Below are 22,250 nucleotides of genomic sequence, written 5' to 3' on the forward strand. Positions count from 1 at the left end.
TATATACCGTATTTTCCGGACTATGAGTCGCACTTTTTTTCATAGTTTGGCCGGTCCTGCAACTTATAGTCAAGTGCGACTTATTTAACTAAATTAGTTATGCATGAACCGAGAGAAATGAACCAAGAGAAATAAACCAATAGAAAACATTACCGTCTCCAGCCGTGAGAGGGCGCTCTATGCTGCTCAGTGCTCCTATAGTCTACACTGAAGACATAGAGCGCCCTCCCGCGGCTGTAGATGGTAATGTTTTCTCCTGGTTCTTGGTTCTACATAAATGCAACTTATAGTCCGAAAAATATGGTACATATATATATACAGGATAGTACACAGTTTTTCAGTCTGGCTTTCATGAGAGCACCTGGAGATTTGGTTTGGTGCTCACACTGCGTATAGTGTGACCCCATTAAAAATAACTATAAAAAATAAAATAATTAATAATGGTAATAAAAGTGTTAGTGCACTTTATATAAAAAAATAAATAAATATAAAGTGTGATTATATTATTATATTTTTAAATAAAGTGTGAGTGTTAAAATGTTATTTAATAGTACATGCAAAAATCTATATATTTTTAAAAATTTGTATTACTTTTTCAACATTTTCAGAACCAAAACAAGTTTTTATTTTGGCGGGTTGCCGGCAAATAAGTATATACACTGTTGACATTTCGTTCAGTCACTGACGCGTTTCACTTGGCAGCGCTAAAACTGATTTTAGCTCTGCCAAGTGAAGCGCATCAGTTACTGAAATGTCAACAGTTTGGCCTTTCACTTTGAAACAGGCTGTGCATAGCAGGGATTTATGCTTTCAGTTCGAATGGAAATCTTATACAGTATTACCGTTAGTCGATCTAAAATGGTGATTGTGCATTAACAGCTGTCAACCATGTCAGTACATACATGAGTGGTCTAAACTTATTTATACAGTGCATTTTTTATTTTGGTTGCACGTGCACCTTTGCACCACATGCATGCACTCTTGTGTGTGTATATATATATATATACACACACACACACACATACACATACACACACAAATAAGTACCTTATTTTACTGGATATGCACTTTTTTAATATTTCAAGTGAATGCAATGTCTGATAATACTACAATAAATTATATTACTTCAATTTCAATAGGCAATAATATAATTTTTACATTTAAAATGTAAAGCATATAATCAGGAACACAATTCTGTATTTCCAGCAAAGCAGAAGAACCAGAACCCTAATTTCAGAGATTATGCACAAAAATATTTACAATTCTACTTTTTCTGTCACTGACACTAATTACATAAGTACATCATGATTACTGGTGGGTTTTCACAAAAAAATAATAAAAATGCATTCAATATTGCTGCAATTTTTGAGAGCCATTTTAGGCTGCAAAGAAAAAAAAAACATGGTGGGACTCAAAGTGGTTTAATGCTTATCAGGCATTTTATTAAGTGGACAGCACCATTCTTTCTTTTAAGCGGAGAAAAGCTTGTTAGATAATCCTCAAACATGTTTTGTTCTCTAATCCAAGGCACCGTGGTTGGGGTGGTGATTTACACCGGTAAAGAGCTGCGCAGTGTAATGAACACCTCCAACCCAAGACATAAGGTAAAATTATCTGTATTTTAGATCAAGTCCAAAACTGATGACTCTGTCTCACACTCATGCTGGATGTGATGTGCTATTGCAGATCGGCCTGTTTGACCTGGAAGTGAACTGTCTGACTAAGATCCTGTTTGGTGCTCTGGTGGTGGTGTCTCTGGTCATGGTGGCTCTGCAGCACTTCGCTGGACGCTGGTATCTTCAGATCTTCCGCTTCCTTCTGCTCTTCTCCAACATCGTCCCCATCAGGTAGGAGTTTATTCTCCTCTATATGTCTGTAAAATCTATAGGTTGATAGTTACTGATGGAAACAACTATAAGTTCAGACATTTCGATTTTATTTTAATTATAGTTTGATATCTCTCATACTGAATGTCCAGTAATGCTTGATAGATAAATCGACTGACATTTGGCATTTTGAGATTATTAAACGGTATCAACAGTAAACACTATTTCCTTAATTTTCCTTAATGATCGCCCCCTGGTGGCTGGCTGCAGTACAGCTCATAAACCCCGCCCTCTCCATGTAATCGAATGGGACTTGAGTCAAAATGTAAAAAATTATTACACTTCCAATACAATTTTTCGAAAGATGGTTTTGGTAATTTAAGGTAGTTGTTATCATTTTGATATGTTCAGTTGTTAGTTTTTGTGAAATAAATTTTAGCTAGTAATTTGATGCTATATAAAAGGGGCGTGTCTTTATGGTTGATTGGGTCTGCGAGAGTTTGGGCGGGAGTTTAATATCACGGCTCCACCTCACGACACTACTGCGCAAATTCTGGCTTCGCAGAGATTAGTTTTATTACTCTTGTAATAAAAATAGATCTAAGCCAACAATAGATTTTAAAATAATTGAAATGGCTTTAATTCTGGTCTGTGGAATGCATCACTTCCTGATAGCAAAATGTAGCCGAGGATTTTTTTTTAATTTTTATAATTGAGTACTCAGATTAAATCAAGGAATCATGAGAGTCATAATTTACAGCATTAGTTGGAAGAGGTTTTTTCCTAAGAAAAAAAAAGTATTATCGGTATAGGCAGATGTCATTCTGTTTATTTGGCTATTGATATTGGTGGAGAAATTTAGAATCGTGCATCACAAATGTCTAGCGCTCATTATGGTTTATTTGCAGTTTGCGTGTGAATTTGGACATGGGCAAAATGGTGTTCAGTTGGATGATCAAGAAAGACTCTAAAATCCCCGGGACGGTGGTTCGAGCCAGTACCATACCAGAGCAACTGGGTCGGATCTCTTATCTGCTCACAGACAAAACTGGTATGATTTAAGTGAATTTTAAATGGTAATAATTGGTAATAAAATCTTATTTACCCTGAAACTTTTGAACTGTTGTGCATTTCAGAGTAAAGAAGAATATACTATGGGAAATGTTTAGTGGGATTGTGGAAATTGGCCCAAATGGCTATTGGGCGTATGCATTTGCCGGTTAGCAACCACTTAGCAATGCCCTAGCAACCATAGACACCTTAGCAACCACACTGCAACAGATACAGCACCACTCACATTTTCTTCCCAAAAAATCTGGTTAACTTTCTATAAGTGGAAGTTAATTGTAAAAATGAAAAATTTTATGTGACTCAGGAGAAAAGGTAAAAGGAAGTCATGGCTTTGACATAAAGGTGTGCGATATCACTATTTTTGATTGTGGAAGATAAAAATATCTCCACAATCTGCTTTTGTAGAAATATCGTTGTATCATGCTAAAGTGCACATTCTATCAGTCACAGTTCTGGCGCCTCGGTCTCAATGTACTGTATAACACATACATTCACATCTAATGTTAACTCAGCGGTAGAGTTACATTCACGGGACACTGCAGTTACTTGCATAAAAGTGCAGGATATGTCTGTATATTAGACGCATGAAGGTCTTAAAGCGACCTTGAGATAGTTTGCATATCTCCGCCATCTTGGATTTTCGGTCTTGCGAGTGTGTGCATAGATACTTTTGGTTGTGCTAAACGCCAGTGCAGAGAACCGGAGAAATGCAAATATTACCTTCAATATGTTTACAGGATTTATAATATCACTTCAAATGCAAATAAGATATACACTGCTATTATTACTATACTATAAATGTTAACTGAGCCAGTGGATTTGAAACTTGCGTATGTTTGGGTCTGGCGAATGAATTAAATACACTAATACACTACTGTTCACGAAATGAAAGTTGAACTCGTGTGTATACACAGCTACAAAATGTATTTTTATCTTACCAATTATATAAATGTACAAATTAATTATTTCTCGAAAATGTTTGTATTACATTGATTTTTTTAAAATGAAATATTTACCTCGTGAGACATGGGCTGCGATTTATCTTCTTAAGTATCCATTTCTCAATTGTGCACATACAACAGTTTGTTTCATCATTATTTACACAACATATTTTTTTTTTTACACAGTTAACTAATACATTGCTAATTTTAATATCTGTTTTATCTGATAATTGATGCAAAAGAATAAGAATATACACGCGCTGCTCATAGACAGACAATGATTTATTAAATTAAAAATTAAAATTAAGATCTGCAGATCTTTCACAAAACAGAAAAACATTGATTAAAAACACACATGAATGCAAACAGCGATCTTTTAATTAATGCAAACCTACCATAATTACATTACGTTTAATTGTACAGTTACAGTTATGTTATCAAATAAAGTTAATAAAACATGCTTTATCAGAAATCTCTGTGCATCTCGTTTGACAGTCAGAAACCTTGATCTTACATAACAGTCAGAACTAAATCAGCTCTCCAAAAATGTAAAGTATTGCATATTTGAGTGGTTTGTGTTTGAAAGAAGAAATCCCTGTGGACCTGACCTGACGCTGCATAATCAACAGAAGAATAAAGTAATCTCTGCATTAGGGCTGCACGATGTGTCATCAGGCATCGATATCGCGATGTACGAATCCACGATAGTCACATCTCAGGATGTGCGATGTAGGCTCTCTCCCTTTCTCTCTCTCTCTCTCTCTCTCTCTCTCGTGCACGCTCTCTCTCGTGCTCTCTCTATCTCTCTCGTGCTCTCTCTATCTCTCTTATGCTCTCTCTCTCTCTCTTGCTCTCTCTCTCTCTCTCGCACTCTCTCTCGCACTCTCTCTCTCTCTCTCTTGCTCTCTCTCTCTCTCTCTCGCACTCTCTCTCTCTCTCTCTCTCTTGCGCTCTCTCTCTCTCTATCTCCCTCACGCATATTAATCAATTGACATGATGGTGTCGATGTTTAAATCATTTAAAATGATAATGTACGTGTGCTAACCCCATTTTTGTTCGTAAGAATTTTTTTTATTAGATTTCATGTCGCAGTATATATTGCAGAAAAATTAAATATCGCAATGTAATTTTTTCCCAATATCGTTCAACCCTACTCCGCATTGTATCTTGATGAATTTCCACACAGAGGTACGCAAAAATGTAGGGAGGATATTTCCCAATGTCTTTGATATACCACTATCCGCTGTTAAATTTGAAAATCATATTATATACATCTAGCCAAGTTTCGTATGTAAGTTTCCTTACAGTAAATGCGAGCGTCGCAAGACCGGAAGTAAGTCTGCACACACTCGCGTCGCTGAAGCTCACCGGCGCCATCTTGTGCACAGAGTCCATAGAACGCTACTAGACATGCTTCCGCTTGTCATTAAAGGGATAGTTCTCCTAAAATCATTGATTACACACTCTCATATTGTCCCAAACCGACATTCACTTTTTTCTTGTGCTGAACACAAAAGAAGATTTTGAAGAATGTGTGTAACCAAACAGTTGCTGGTCCCCATTGACCTTTATAGTAAATCCTGAATTGTGATTTCCCTGAAAAACATTGTGATATGATATTTTTGCCTTATCGCCCACCCCTACTTTGACAGTGAAATTTACGTTCCTTAATGCGAAGGGATTTTCTAAAAGCATAAATGAGAGCGTTACGCTGGTGTGTTTGAGAGATGATAGCATTGAAGTGTTTTATATAGTTTCTCCCAGTAGCTCACAGGTAGCTGAGGCTCTTACCATGGGGCTTAAACTTGTGTGCCGAGAGCGCAGACATGTCACTTATCACAGCCTTAAATCAGACACGAGCTGAAGGTTCTCATCCTCACACACTTACTGCACAGAGTCAGTCAGCCCTACTCTTCAAATTTATGCATTTGACCGCCTGTAAAATTACAGCCTGTTTCCCACACCGACATTGATGTGAATAAAGGGGGTCAGAGGTCATCGTAATGTAAGGGGTAGACCAGCGACGCCTGACTGAAATACTACGAGAGGCTCGGTTTAAGAGCAGCCGGTGCAAGAGGTGTCAGGAAACGAACCTGCGAGTCTTTGTCATTAACAAGCCATTAGTGTTAATGTTGTTTAGTTTGAGGTTTTTGGCTACAGGAAGTGTGTGTCGATCAGGGGAGGATGTTAGAGGCTGATGTTTCCTTTCTAAGATGTGTTCTCCTTTATTGGCTGTTTTCGAAATCGAATACTAGTGTACTTCCCACTGTAGAGTGTATATTGCACACTGCCTACTATTTAATAAATAATATATGAGATATTAAAGATTTTACAGCCAAAGTGTGTTGTGATGTATTGGTAAAAGATTTGGACTGGTAACGGAAAGATGGTAGGTTTGAACCACACAAGGCTGAATCCATAAACTATAACCATTGGGAAACGTTGTCATCCTGGTATCACTGAGAAACAAATTACAGGTTTGTTGATATTTAAAATTAAGATGTATTTTTATATTTTCAGTTTTTATTAAGAAGTTTTAAGGTTTTAGTCATTTTGTTGTTTGTTTTTGTAACTAAGAAAATGAGAAAAGTAAAAAAAAAAAATTAAGATCTTAAGTTTAAGTTCTTTTATTGTTTATTTTAATCCAGTTAATGTTTATTTTGTTTCAAGTTAAAAATGTTTAAATGGTTTTAATTAACTATAAATTCCCTGTTGTGACTTTGATCTAGACATTTGATCTAATTTTATTTGATAGGAACTGTACCTCAAAACATTACCAGTGTTATTTTAGTATTATTTAAATACTGTTATGAAATTTAATATTTAATTTTAAATTATATATATATATATGTATATATATATATATATATATAATTTAATATTTACAATTTTGAATTAGCTTTTGTTTGTATATTTTATTTAAGGTTAAAAAAAAATGTTTGAGCTTTGTAATTTTTATGAATTTTAATAAATAAATAAATATATATATAGAGGGAGAGAGAGAGAGAGGGAGAACTAGAAAATATTTTATTTTATTTAGATGCCATGACAAAATTTCTAATTTTCATTCAAAAACCTGTTTTTTCACCTATTTTGTATTATTTCTGCATTATTTCAAATAACAAAACCTATTTTAAACAATTTCAGTTAATAACAACAACACTGATTACTACTAAAGCATCTGCTCAAATGACCACCTATACTTGTAATTATACAAGCAGGTCTGTTTATTTAGGCAGGATGGGTCGCCCTCCTCTAATGTTAATGGTTTTCGCAGGGACCCTCACTCAGAATGAGATGGTGTTCAGACGACTTCATCTGGGAACGGTGGCGTATGGCATGGACTCGATGGATGAAGTGCAGAGTCACGTGTTCAGCGCTTACACTCAGGTATTCCCAGGATTCCCTGCTTTGCAAACGGAGCACAGTTGTGTACCAGATGATGGACACCCACTTTTTGGGCAATGTTTCAAAGTGAATGTAATTTGTGCAAAGGTACAATGATGCAACATGCACCAACCTACTACCCAAACTTATCTACAGAAGAGAAGCTTTAATGGCTTCAAATTGTGGTCAAAATTGTACACATTTATTTGAAAAATAACTATTGTGTATGGCATTAACAACACCAAGGTCATGGGTTCGATTCCCAGGGAATGCACGAATTGATTAAATGTGTAGCTTTAATGCAGTGTAAAAGTTTTGGATAAGAGCATCTGCCAAAAGCATAAATGGAAGTATTTATCATAACAATGGCTTAGATTTAACTGTGATATATGATTTTGCTCATACCACCCACCTTTAATATATTTGGATTGGGATGTGGTCCATTACTATATAACCTTCCTGTTTAGAAAAGCCTTCACAAAGCACACATAGTTGAGTTTTTGTCCAGCAAAAGGAGTGAAGTCCTTGTAAAATGAGTCCTTTCACCTCTCACTGATATGTTTTGTCCGTTTGACATCGGAGGTCACCGAGGCAGGAAACTGGGTTACAAGTACTCTGGCATCTCAATAGCTTATATACGAAACTTACAAACTCTGTGATTATCCCTCGGAAATGTGCGCTCTATAAATAGTAGCTCACTGCTAAAGGTAATTGTTGATATATGTAACACATCTGGGAGCATTTATGAGTCCTTTTTCAGGATATTAGCAAGGCTTGCTTTATTAGAGACATCAGAGATTCCTCATTTTGAAAAACGTTGTATTGCATATATGTTCGTTGTGGTTGCTTAAAATTTACTCGAGAGTAGATGAATTGAGAGAAATCACTCTATTTACTCAGATTTTATTCAGTAACTAAATGTATTAATAACAGTAGGGGGAGTTTTTTTATGCTTCTGAAATAAGTATTTTCTGCTTTCAAAGACTGCATTTATATGAACAGAAATACAGTAAAATCACTAATATTCTGAAATATTATTACAATTTCAAATAACTGTTTACTATGTGAATATATTGTAAAATGTAATTTATTCCTGTGATCAAAGCTGTGTTTCCAGCATCATTGCTCCAGTCTTCAGTGTCACATGATGCTTCAGAAATCATGTTAAATCTGATCTCCACAGGCTCCTCATGACCTGCAGGCCTCTCGTGCACCGGCTGCCACCAAAGTGAGGAAGACCATCAGCAGTCGAGTGCACGAGGCAGTGAAGGCCATCGCACTGGTGCACAATGTGACCCCGGCATACGAATCCAACGGTGTGACGGATCAGGCAGAAGCTGAACAGCACTATGAAGACGCCTGCAGGGTTTACCAGGCCTCCAGTCCAGACGAGGTACCACAGTCTTATACCTGCTGATACTGGCCATTCAGTCTAATATAGTGTGTGTTGTGTGTGTGTTTTTATATATATATATATATATATATATATATATATATATATATATATATTAGTGCTGTCAAAATTAGCGCGTTAACGCATTCGATTAATTTGAAATATTTAACGCGTTAAAAAAAAATAACGCAATTAACGCGGTTGCAGTTTTTTTTTATTTCCAGTTGTGGCCTATGTGTGTTCAACGTGCAAAGAAATATGGATAAGACCAAGGAAGGACTTTTAGACGGAAAGTTTCAGTATAAAACGGATTACTCTTCAGTCTGCCACAAGAAACATTACTCTTCATTTAGTCTGCCACAAGAAACAGCAACATTAAAATCATGAACTCAAATGTCATTGTTTAAAAAAACAATGACTGTAACAGTGCGTAAATCAGACCTTTCTGTAACGCTAACGTTAATAAGCTTAAACGAAAATAACGAAATAATTGTGTAGTGGAGTATTTTTTGTACACAGTGCCGCGAACTGTCAATCACTCCTGTACGCGTGCATCACTGTCCTCCTCGCAGCTGCAGCAACTTGCGCTCTCTCTCTTCATCAAGCTTTAAAACAAAAAGGGGACAAAAAGATCATATTGTCTTTGTGCATAGGCTATAGATTAATTGGATAAATGAATATCTAAATTTGTGCCTTGCCGTCTACGGTATTTTTTTAGAACTTAGAAAAAAGATGTTGCAGCCAATGAGCAGCCAGCGGGGGCTGCAGGACGACTCAACCTCCGCAGACAGTTTTTAATGTTTATCAGACAATAAATACTCAAGATTTTGCTTTAGTATAACTCACAACGAGTTTCACACACCTTCTCCGGCCACGTTGAGTTGTTGACACTTAACAGTGGGAAAAGCGACACATGCGCTATTCACTTGTATAATTTAAGGGTGAATGGGTAATGTAGTTTCTGCTCTGGGTGGGATGAATTAGGAAGCTTGCATTGTGAAGGGCGCTCTGAAAATCGGCAGTGCAGGTAAAAGATTAAAACCTCTATTAAAACAGATGTCCAAATGAGCGTACCGGTACGCTACAAGCACGTTCTGGGCGCACGGAGAGGTGGCGGTACGCTCAAGAGCTATATTTGGAAGTGGCGGTACTGAGTACCGGTGCGTACCGGCCCACTTAAAGCACTGGCAGTGACTATACTTTGGAATTTTTTTGCAGTCCACTTAGAATTCAACATGGAAATCATTTTTGTTTTTTATTGGCATTGATTGTTTTGAAATTCAAATGGTACTTACATGCCTGTGTTTTTATTTCTGTAATAAATATGGCTTTCAAGCCAACAGTTAATTTGGAGGATATTGATGGTTTATTGCAGGTATGTTGTTTACATGAGAAAATCTGTGTAAAATATATATATATATTAGTGCTGTCAATCGATTAAAAAAAATTAACTAATTAATCGCACTATTTTTTTTAATTAATCGCGATTAATCGCAATTAAAAGACTGAAACTTTTTGGATATGTAAATGTAAAATGTAAATAATTAATGTAAACTCAAGACAAAGAAACTATTTAAATTCAAAATATGAATGTTTATTGGAATTTTTGTTTAACTTGTAACACAGATTTTCTCATGTAAACAACATACCTGCAATAAACCATCAATATCCTCCAAATTAACTGTTGGCTTGAAAGCCATATTTATTACAGAAATAAAAACACAGGCATGTAAGTACCATTTGAATTTCAAAACAATCAATGCCAATAAAAAACAAAAATGATTTCCATGTTGAATTCTAAGTGGACTGCAAAAAAATTCCAAAGTATAGTCATTGCCAGTGCTTTAAGTGGGCCAGTATGCACCAGTACTCAGTACCGCCACTTCCAAATATAACTCTTGAGCTTACCGTCACCTCTCCGTGCGCCCAGAACGTGCTTGTAGCGTACCGGTACGCTCATTTGGACATCTGTTTTAATAGAGGTTTTAATCTTTTACCTGCACCGCCGATTTTCAGAGCGCCCTTCACAATGCAAGCTTCCTATTTCATCCCACCCAGAGCAGAAACTACATTACCCATTCACCCTTAAGTTATACAAGTGAATAGCGCATGTGTCGCTTTTCCCACTGTTAAGTGTCAACAACTCAACGTGGCCGGAGAAGGTGTGTGAAACTCGTTATGAGTGTACACCACACTCGGTTCGGTTAAAACTCAAATACAGTTAACAACAATATTTAATATGTTTTCTTGGCTTCAGACTCTGAATACTGTAATAACAAGATCAGAATCAGATGATTCGCTGACTGACACCTCACCTAGTCTGAATGATATCGTTGTAGGTCAGACTCAAGCTAATGAAGTAATGCAGCTCTTTCAGGAAGGGTGACCAGACGGGACAGAAAAATTCGGGACAGTCCCGAAATCTAAACTGTTGTCCCGACTCCCGAATCTGGCCCTAATTGTCCCGGAAGTTATACTAAAGCAAAATAGAGTATTTATTGTCTGATAAACATTAAAAACTGTCTGCGGAGGTTGAGTCGTGCTGCAGCCCCCGCTGGCTGCTCATTGGATGCAGCATCTTTTTTCTAAGTTCTAAACAAATACCGTAGACGGCAAGGCACAAATTTAGATATTCATTTATCTAATTAATCTATAGCCTATGCACAAAGACAATATGATCTTTTTGTCCCCTTTTTGTTTTAAAGCTTGATGAAGAGAGAGAGCGCAAGTTGCTGCAGCTGCGAGGAGGACAGTGATGCACGCGTACAGGAGTGATTGACAGTTCGCGGCACTGTGTACAAAAAATACTCCGCTACACAATTATTTCGTTATTTTCGTTTAAGCTTATTAACGTTTTTTTTAAACAATGACATTTGAGTTCATGATTTTAATGTTGCTGTTTCTTGTGGCAGACTAAATGAAGAGTAATGTTTCTTGTGGCAGACTGAAGAGTAATCCGGCAGAGTTTTATACTGAAACTTTCCTTCTAAAAGTCCTTCCTTGGTCTTATCCATATTTCTTTGCACGTTGAACACACAAGGCCACAACCGGAAATAAAAAAAACTGCAACCGCGTTAATTGCGTTATTTTTTTTTAACGCGTTAAATATTTCAAATTAATCGAATGCGTTAACGCGCTAATTTTGACAGCACTAATATATATATAAAATGCTAGTGTCAGAGAAAATACATATTTTAAACAAATATATTTAAATTTAAATTGTAAATTGTATCAAGAAACCTTTTATTCTTCAAAGAATTCCGAAAAAAATACTGTGTTTTTTTTTAATAGAATATTTTGTAATGCTTTTAATGTATTTACTGTCTTTTGGTCATTTTAATGCAATTCAAATATTTAAAAAGGGATAATTTTTTTTTTTTTAAAAGCATTCATAAAACATGAGTTTTTAAAAACCACATGTAAGCATTTGAGTTATGTGAATGTGACGTGACATTCAGCCAAGTATGGTGACCCATACTCAGAATTTGTGCTCTGCATTTAACCCATCCGAAAATGCACACACACAGAGCAGTGAACACACACACACACACTGTGAGCACACACCCAGAGCAGTGGGCAGCCATTTATGCTGCGGCGCCCGGGGAGCAGTTGGGGGTTCAATGCCTTGCTCAAGGGCACCTAAGTCGTGGTATTGAAGGTGGAGAGAGAGCTGTTCATGCACTCCCCCCACCCACAATTCCGTCCGGCCCGAGACTAGAACTCACAACCCTTTGATTGGGAGTCTAACCCTCTAACCATTAGGCCACGACTTCCCCTGGAAGTCCTTTATTGAAAAAGGTAAAACACGAGCAGAACAGATTTCTTTTAAAAAAATGGTCTGTGTTGGGTAAATAGTTGAAAAAGCATTCTTTTTTATGTGACGTGTTTTTCTGATGATTTACAAGCACGTCAGTTTGTAAAATCATTCTTATGCAAATGACTGTATTAGTAAATAACAAATACATTAACACAAATCATTTCAAGAAGCATAAACTCGTGATACACATTTTTTTTTTCAGTGACCATTTACATGTTTTTTTCTCCCTGTGATTCACACAGATGTGAAAATAAATATATTTTAATCTATTTTAAAAATACATAAACAGCATTTATAAAACATGATAATTTACATAAATACATGAACATAGGAATAATTGAAACACTTAATTAATAAAACACAAGCATTTCAGTAACATACATTATTGAACATTTGAATAATGAGTAAAATAAATGTCATGTGTTAAGCATGAATAGAGCAATTTTTTTAAAGAAAAAATAATAATTCGCAATAAAATGTTCTAATGTACTTGACAATTTACGCAATGTTTTTTCCAATGATTTACACAGACGTGTATTTGCAAAAACATTAAGTAAATTTCTGAATTAAATGGATTTGAACAGCCTTTTTTATATTTTTTAAACTAATCATGTCATCAACTCTGACTTAGGTCTATATCCTCCATTTGGTTCTCTGATTTAAAGAATAATTGTACTGTGTGACTCACTTTAAATGAATAATTTGTGAGTCGCTGCTCATTTCATCACCCCCTGCTCAGGTATTAGAGTTTTCCCGAATGTTGAGTCGAGTGTTTGGCATGTTCTCTTCTGCAGCCGATCACTTCTGCAGATGTGCCGTCTCATATTCGATCATTTCTGGGCACCAAAACCAGATCAGTCAGGCCAGGAGCGAGTGACGCATGCAGTGATCAGTTGACCCATGCTGTGGTTACGTAGGCACCAAACGCATCATTACTGGTTTGGTTTTAACCACTGCATGCCACCACACTGACTGTATGTGCGTTCACCGAGACGCTGACTAAATGCATAGACATCTTCTGTAGCTGAAGCCTGACATTTGTCGGAAAGACATGACACACTGATCTGGCACTGATTTAGAGACAATTGTTGCTTCTCTAGCCATGCTTTTTAATATGGTATTAAAGGAAATCTGTTATATATATATAAACGCCAGGTTTTTTATTAAGGTAATATTTCTATTGATGTTTCAAAACTCAACCTCAACCTCAAAATTAACCTATAACTAAACTGCTTTTAAAAAAAAGTTAGCTTGAATGCAGTCTAAGTCGCTTTGGATAAAAGCTACGCAAAATGCATGAATTTATTTTATTTATTTGATTCAAAAAGATAAAGTTATCTGAAGACATTGTCATATATAGACAATTATATATAGTACATTTATTTTAATTCAGAAATTGGAAACATTTGTAATATTAAAAAAAAATGTACAAATAATTTTGTACTTATATTATTTAATTATTCAATAATTTTATAATAAATAAATATAAAAAAATAAAGTAATATTTTTCAATTATAAATAAATATTTCTCAGAAGGTAAAATAAAAAACAGAAGTGTGTGTGTGTGTGTGTTATCATTTTGGGGAAATATTAAGACTTATTTTTCTACTTAAAATAATCATTTTAATTTAGAAATCGAAAACATTCATAATATAAGAATAAAATAGAAATATTTTGTACTGTCATTTCATTATTTAATTATTGAAAAATACATGACTTTATAAATGCATAAAAAATATTTGTAATATGTTTTTTAAATATGAAAGAAACAAGAGACATATATTTCATATATATAATATAATTCTATTCTATAATTTTGGATTATAAAATATACCTAAATTTGTATTCACAAATTATATACAAAATTATGTACAAAAATGTACAAAAAAATTATGTACAAAAAATATTTGTACAGCTTTATTATTTAATTCAATATTTAATAAAATGTTTTAGAATTAATAAATATATTTAATGATTAAAAATATTTTTTAATTAATAGATTTGTGCACACACACAAAAAAATAGATTGGAAAAGATTTTCTTGAAATGCTTTAAAGTAGCATCACTTTTTCTGTATATAGCTTTGATAAGCCTTATTTGTTGGTTTGTTTTTTTGGGCAGCAGTCCGCCCATCTGGATGCTGTGAGATATATTATTAGCAGCTAGTCAGGGAGGGCATGAGAAATCAGTTTTTTGATCTCTCTCTGTAACCCTTGGTCTGGAAGTTATTGGGCAATAACTTCTACCTCCCAGAAATACGCCCCTTCAGCATCACACTAATGGATGGCATCTGGATTGCCTTTATCTTCACATTCCCAGAAGAAAACACACTTATAATTGGTGGCCCATTGCATAGTTGCATTTTCAGCTCAACACATTATTTAAAAATATTGGTTCTATGTTTGGTTTTGAGTTTGTTTTTTTAAGTAAACTGCATGTGACAAGTTTAAGTAGTTTGCTTCGAGTGATGACAAGACGCCTGAAAGATAGAGACTGCAGCTTGCTTCCTGTTTGTCTCTGAAACTCAAATGCAGAATGGTTTTATATGTATTGTGATCTGTCTCTGTTATGCACTAGGTGTCTCTGGTTCAGTGGACGGAGAGTGTGGGTCTGACGCTGGTCGGGAGAGACCAGTCTTCAATGCAGCTGAGGACACCGAGTGGACAAATACTGAACTTCACCATCCTGCAGATTTTCCCCTTTACCTACGAGAGCAAGCGCATGGGCATCATAGTGCGGGTAAGCATTGCATCCAGGGGATTTGGATCATCTCGACACAGAAACACAAGTGTCCTTTCAAAAATGACCTGTCTGACTTCTAGAAGGATGACATACAAAAAAGTGTGCATTAAATTAGAAGAACAAGAAATAGAAGCATTTTGGGTCACACTTTATTTTAAGGTCCAATTCTCACTATTAACTAACCATTAACTATGACTTTTGCCTCAATTAACTCCTTATTTGCTGCTTATTAATAGTTTATAAGGTAGTTGTTAAGTTTAGGGTATTGGGTAGGATTATGGATGTCATGCATTATATGTACTTTATAAGCACTAATAAACAATCAATGTGTTAATAATAGACATGCTAATAAGCAACTAGTTATTAGTGTGAATTGGACCCTATACTAAAGTGTTACTGAATTTTCACCTTAATTGCTTGTAAATTACACAAAAACTTACAACGAAATGGCAAGTAACAAGCTAAATCTGAAATTTTGTAGAAAGTAAGACTGAAGTAGGTTTTTCTTGTAAAACATAATCCTATATACTTTTTTTTATTTACCTTAAAAAAATCAGTTTTACAGTATGGTTGAGCTTTTTTCTCATTTTGGTATAATGACTTGAAGGTTGACCTCATATTACTTGAGAAACTATGCATTTGTACTTTAAAAAAAAAAGATTTTCAGACAAAAGGACGAATATAGATTAATCATGGTGTATAAATGTAAAGGTCACACTTTTACAGTAAATTTGTTAACATTTGAATATGCATCAGGTATTATGAACTAACAATAAAAAATACTTTTATAGCATTTATTCATCTCAGTTCATATTAATTTCCGCTAAAGCATTTTAAACAAGTCAAGTTAATTCAAATTTGTTCATGTATTATGATCAAATTATGACAAAAATAGTTAGCAATGAACAATTTATATTTTTAAGGTATCTTACATAAATCAATTATTAGTTATTCATTATTCATTGTTATCTCATGATGCACGATGCATTAACCAATGATAACAAATGAAACCTTGTTAAAAAAAAAGAAGAAATTGTCTCCATATATACACACACATATATATATATATATATATATATATATATATATATATATATATATATATATATATATATATATATACATACATATATATGCACACACGCACACACATATATATTTGTGCATATGTGTGTGTGTGTGTGTGTGTGTGTGTGTGTGTATATATATATATATATATATATATATATATATATATATATATATTTATATATATATATATATATATTTATATATGTATATGTATATGTAAATCAATAAACTGGGTATAAAGTATAAAATCCACCCTGTCTTGCCAACCATCCCTCCAAACAACCTAATATTTTGAGTTTTGCACTGGAAATGTGAGAATGTGAACATCTCGCTTGGCCTTTTAACCAATGCAATAATTGAAGATCAGCCCAAAAATGATATGACTAGACTGCCTGTTATCTGAGAAAGTTGTGACCCTGCCCTGGGCTCGATGACTAACTTCCCGTACGAGCTCTCAGCTATTGTTGTCGGCCTGGACCGAAGCCTGTATCTGTGTTTGAGGAAACCAGCAACTGAACCTGGTTTCCTCTGCAGAATCCTTTTAAAACACCTTCAAGGAGGATCAAGGAGAGCCTAAATTAATCTCCCATAATGCTTGGAAAAAACCAGCACGGACTGTCCCGCTTACCTGTGAACTCGATACACTGAGTATCATTGACCGTGTCAGTGTCTGTACATCAATAATAAACTCTTTAATAAGCAAACATGTTCTGCTGGTGTCTGTTAGGATGAATCCACAGGAGAGATCACGTTTTATCTGAAGGGTGCTGATGTGGTGATGGCTGCTATTGTTCAGTACAACGACTGGCTCGAGGAAGAGGTACCCTCACGGTTTTAAACATCAGCAGATATGAAATGATTTCAAATTGACGTCACGCTTAAGCTTATTTTTTCTGCTTGCTTTATCAGTGTGGGAATATGGCCAGGGAAGGTTTGAGGGTGCTGGTGGTGGCCAAAAAGTCCCTAACGGAAGAACAATACCAAGATTTTGAGGTGAGTTTCCAATTGCAAAAGTTTGCTGTGGAACAAAATACTGTGGTGAATAATTGCTGATAGATTTGTGTATTAATATCGGGAATTTAAGGTCTTGGTGCAGAAAAAACATGGAAAGAAAATGGATGTGGTAAATACATCATGCTATGGTTATTGTGGATAGTTATATAATTGTATGCTATCATTCAAATGTTTGGAGTCGGTAAGACTTTTTAATGTTTTTGAAAGAAGTCTCTTATGCTCAACATGGCTGCATGAATGATAATAATAAAAAAAAATTATTATTGAAATTTATAATGTGTGTTTTCTATTTGAATATATTTTATTATGCAATTTATTCCTGTGATGTAAAGTTGGATTTTTTCAGTGTCACATGATCTTCAGAAATCATTCTGATATGATTTGCTGCTCAAAGAGACATTGCATGTTATTATCATTGTTGAAAGCAATTGTGCTGCTTCATATTTTTGTGGAAACCATCAAATAAATTTTTTTTTTAAGATTATTTGATGAATAGAGAGTTGAAAGAATTTATTTGAAATTGAAATCTTTTGTAACATTATAAAAAAATGTGTGTGTGTGTGTGTGTGTGTATATATATATATATATATATATATATATATATATATATATATATATATATATATATATATATATATATATATATATACAATAAAATATAAATATATTACATATACAATAAAAATATTTATGCAAAATAAAATATATATTATAAAATATAATATTTATAAAAATAAGATATATGATATAAAATAATGTGTAATATACAAAAAAATTATATATAAATATACTATATACAATTAAAATAATAAAAAATTTACAAAAATAAAGAAATATTATTTGTATTATTATTAAAAAAAAAAATATTCCACTTCAGCTATTTGACTTCCAAATGACAAATAACTTCACCTTTGTAAAACCATCAGTAAATTAAAAATGTAATATTAAATTATTTACATTCATGGTTGGCTTTCTTTGATAAAGACAGGGTGCATGGTTCATTGCAGTCATTTTGATCACTTTGTGTAATTAAAAACAATAAATCAACAGCATTATTTGTTTGAGTCGATGAGGTGTATTCTTTTTAAGACATAGACCAGTGGTTCTTAAAGGCATAGTTCACCAAAAAATGAAAATTCCGCAATCATTTATTTTGCAATATTTTGAAGAATGTTGGTAGCCAAACAGTTGACGGTAGCCATTGACTTCCATAGCATGGGAAAAGTCACAAACAGCATGAAAAGCAATGCTAAATGGAAATAACACCATGCAACAAGACATTTTTTGTCCTATGCAGACCATGTTTTGTACAGTTTGTTCAGTGTAGAACATGGGTCCTGAGAACCGCTGGTATAGACGGTGACCTTTGGATGTTTATAACGACAATATCCAGGTGCTGATCTATATATAGTCAGATTAAGCGGTTTCCCAGCAACCATCCATCGTCAACAGTAATTGTCAAAAAGAAATGTAACATGTTTTCCACAGGGAACACCCCCAAAGTGAAAGTTACCCCGCCCACACGCACAGAGAAAGAGTTGTTTCTTCTCCCCGGCCCACGTCTGCACTCTCCGAGCTGAAGTGTGTAATTGTGTGTGAGCGGGTGGGCGGCGGTGACTCACCGAGTGTGTGAGTCACCAAGTGAGAGTGTGTTCCTGTGTGACTCGCGCACTCATTGTTTGCTCTTTATCTCACTGCGATTGTGGGCCGTGCCCCCCAAACTGCGCTCTGGCTTCACTCAACAGACTGGCACGTCGGTTTAAGGGGTCAGTGCAAGGGTGTGTGCTTCGAAACCAGATGGAGAATGAGAGTTCTGAACTTTCTCATCTGACTGACCATGATCTTCTGAACTTTCTCATGTCTGATATGTTTATTTCAGGAATAATATTGGGATAAATAGATATAACAGATGGGAAAAGCATGAACAAATGTAATGAACAATGTGTCATTGCATCTGTTAGATCCATAGATGTTTGTAAAATGGAAATGAGTATAAAACAGGGAGGGTTTTACTGATTAGAAGGGCCTAATGACCCCAAGCTTGAAATAAATACAAGTTACTGTCCGTCTTCTTGTTTGTAAATATTAATAATAATATTAAACCAATAAATGTTGTCAATAAAAAAAGAAGACTTTTTTAGACTTGTGATTCTTATGACAATTGTTTTTGTTGTTGTTTTTCAAGCATTCAAAAAAAAAAAAACAATATGAAACTCTTGAAGGAGAGTAGTTGGCACAAAATTATTCTGTCTTCCATTTTTTTTTTATTTAATTCTTTGACCATGTTTAGTATGGGAATCCAATGCTTTAACAGTGTAAATAAGTCAGAATGCATGAAATAGCATTAGAGCCCCTCACTTAAAAGTAGAAGTAATGGCATAAATGCAATAAACTTTTACCTAATTTTGCTTTGAAACATAGTGTTTTAATAGTTTCCCCCACAAAATTTTTTTTTAACTGTATGCATATGCATTATATTTCCTGCACATAAAAACTTTGAAAAATAGTTAATAATTTTTTTTTATAAAAATCTGATTATTTCTTTAATTTATTGAGAGTACTTATTTATTTGCTTGGAAATGGTTGTCTGTGTGCAGCGTACTGGCCAAAATGCCAAAAATATATGAGAAATGGTCAAATCCAGAAGAAATTCTTTATTTTTATAGTATTATTCCTATTCTGTATTTTGTATGAAGTAATAGCAAACATAGTAAATAAGAAATCCCTGCATCTTTACCTCCACTTATAATGCACTGTCTGTTACGCCAGGTAAAATAAAGAAAAGAAATGCATGTTACTTATGTTGTGTCTAACGTCATTCACATGTGCTCGCAGGCTCGCTACGTCCAGGCCAAGTTGAGCGTTCACGATCGTTCGCTGAAGGTGGCCACAGTGATAGAGAGTCTGGAGATGGAGATGGAGCTCTTGTGTCTTACTGGAGTCGAGGACCAGCTTCAGGCCGATGTCAGACCCACGCTGGAGATACTGCGCAACGCTGGCATCAAAGTCAGTGTCGGCACGCACAAACATGCACAGACAATGAGATCTCACTGTGGGCGGAGCTCCTCGGCAACAATGCGCCAAAAATAGTAGCGTTAACAAAATGCCTCGACATGCAACGCTTTTGCCAGTTAAAGCTGGTCAGGACAAAACTCTAATTAAAAATGAAAAGATGGGATTTATCAATGCTTTATAATGTCATGATTGATTTGCAACACTGAAATGTTTAAAAAACACACATCTGGGGCGGTACCCATTCAAAAGGTACTCATATGTACCTTTAAGGTGTATCCTTTAGGAGTAAATATGGTACTTTTTCTGGATTTCTTTTTTTTTTTAGGATTTCACTGTACGCTTCTAAAATGAGCTGTTTGTTGACGTGCTAAAACGAGTGCTTAGGTACATCAATGTCAAGCCTGATTTAACTAAAGCTGTTCTTTGTCCAGGTTTGGATGCTGACCGGAGACAAATTAGAGACTGCAACCTGCACAGCCAAAAACGCCCATCTAGTGACCCGCAATCAGGACATCCACGTGTTCAGGCCTGTAAGTCCTCTCTAGACGACATATTCCAACCATTATTTATAAACAGGTCATATCTTATTCTTCTGTAATGATTTATTTCCCCCTGAGGTTAAGAAAAAGGTTTATCTTGCACCAGAAAAATATATCCCAGTTTCTCCCTGACCAGTAGAAACAGGCTCTAGATCCTTAAACAAACTCTAGGATCTGTGGTGGAAAAAATGAGCAACGCTTACTTTCGGGTTGCAAATCTTTCATTATGTTGTTGTAGATATTTTAACGGTGCCCTATTCTTTCTCAAGCCGCTTAATGTGAAAAGACTTGTATTTTTTGGATGGCCTCTGTTAAAGGGTTTGGGGTGTGCTTGTTATTTAGGTGCCATCAGACGTACAGTATTTCAGGAGAAACAAAATCTGTAAATGAGAGCCCATGAGCAATGATAGCAGTTGAGTAGTGGCCATTGAAATGAATGGGAATGCTAACCAGTATTATAGACCTCCTTGACCAAAATTATCAGACATTTTCGGTCGTAAATATACACTACTGTTCAAAGGTTTGAGGTGAGTAGGATTTATAATGTTTTAGAATGAGAATGCATTTATTTGATCAACAAATACAGTAAAAAAGTGTAATAATGTGAAATTTTATTGCAATTTAAAATAACCGATTTCTGTTTAAATATATTTTAAAATGCAATTTATTCCTGTGATCAAATCTTAATTTTCTGCATCATTACTCCAGTCTTTAGTATCACAAGATAGTTCAATAGAACAGCAATTATTTGAAAAATAAATAGTGACATAAATGTCTTTTCAGTAAATTTGAATCAGTTTAATGCGTCGTTGCTAAATACAACTATAAACGACAACTTTTTAACAGTAGTGTACTAGCTCAATAAATCTCGTCTCACACCCAAATGTCTCTAACACAAATGGATTCCAAAGCTTGATTGAGTTTAGCAACCGAACAGGGAAAGTAGCTTCCTGAATCCTCCCTGTGCCCTTTCTCTGTGAAATGTGACTCTATGAGCTCTTGTGGAGTTCCCATGTGGCGTGCTGCCACAGAAAGATAGGCCGCTCTGAGGAAGGTTGAATCTTCTTTGCAGCAGCGGTTCCTGGAAACAGAAGACAATGGCTGGCACAACATGAAAACAAGCATTTGGATTAACGTCCTCCTGGATACAAATTGCATCCAGATTGAGGTCTGGTGTATTTGAAAGTGACAGATGAAATGCTCTGGTGCGAATCTCCACCGATTAGAAAACATCCTCTCTGTTGTCGAGGAGTTTTGGATGGTTTTATGTGTCCAAAATAGGTTTTGGAATATTGTCTTTTTTTGCTGAGTTTCTTGAACAAAAATATTTCTAACAATGACACAGCTGAACTCTTTGGGCAACACACAGTTGTGTTCCGTTACTAAATGAATCAGCCGTTTGAATGAATCAACTGAGTCAGTGATTCAATGAAC

At 35.0% G+C, this 22,250-nt stretch overlaps 1 protein-coding gene across 1 annotated transcript in view; it reads left to right on the top strand.

Annotated features, from left to right (window-relative positions):
- Positions 1 to 22,250, top strand: part of LOC127944932 (probable phospholipid-transporting ATPase IIA) — a 56,647-nt gene that overhangs the window by 11,368 nt on the left and 23,029 nt on the right. Inside the window, exons 10-19 of the mRNA XM_052541359.1 lie at positions 1,528 to 1,604; positions 1,687 to 1,847; positions 2,735 to 2,877; positions 7,116 to 7,228; positions 8,409 to 8,618; positions 15,013 to 15,174; positions 16,976 to 17,068; positions 17,158 to 17,241; positions 20,098 to 20,268; positions 20,709 to 20,807. Coding sequence (XP_052397319.1) covers positions 1,528 to 1,604; positions 1,687 to 1,847; positions 2,735 to 2,877; positions 7,116 to 7,228; positions 8,409 to 8,618; positions 15,013 to 15,174; positions 16,976 to 17,068; positions 17,158 to 17,241; positions 20,098 to 20,268; positions 20,709 to 20,807 — 1,313 coding nt within the window. The remainder of the gene's footprint in view (positions 1 to 1,527; positions 1,605 to 1,686; positions 1,848 to 2,734; positions 2,878 to 7,115; positions 7,229 to 8,408; positions 8,619 to 15,012; positions 15,175 to 16,975; positions 17,069 to 17,157; positions 17,242 to 20,097; positions 20,269 to 20,708; positions 20,808 to 22,250) is intronic.

Source organism: Carassius gibelio, chromosome A23 (assembly GCF_023724105.1).
Source record: "Carassius gibelio isolate Cgi1373 ecotype wild population from Czech Republic chromosome A23, carGib1.2-hapl.c, whole genome shotgun sequence".
In the NCBI taxonomy this organism is placed as follows: domain Eukaryota; kingdom Metazoa; phylum Chordata; class Actinopteri; order Cypriniformes; family Cyprinidae; genus Carassius; species Carassius gibelio.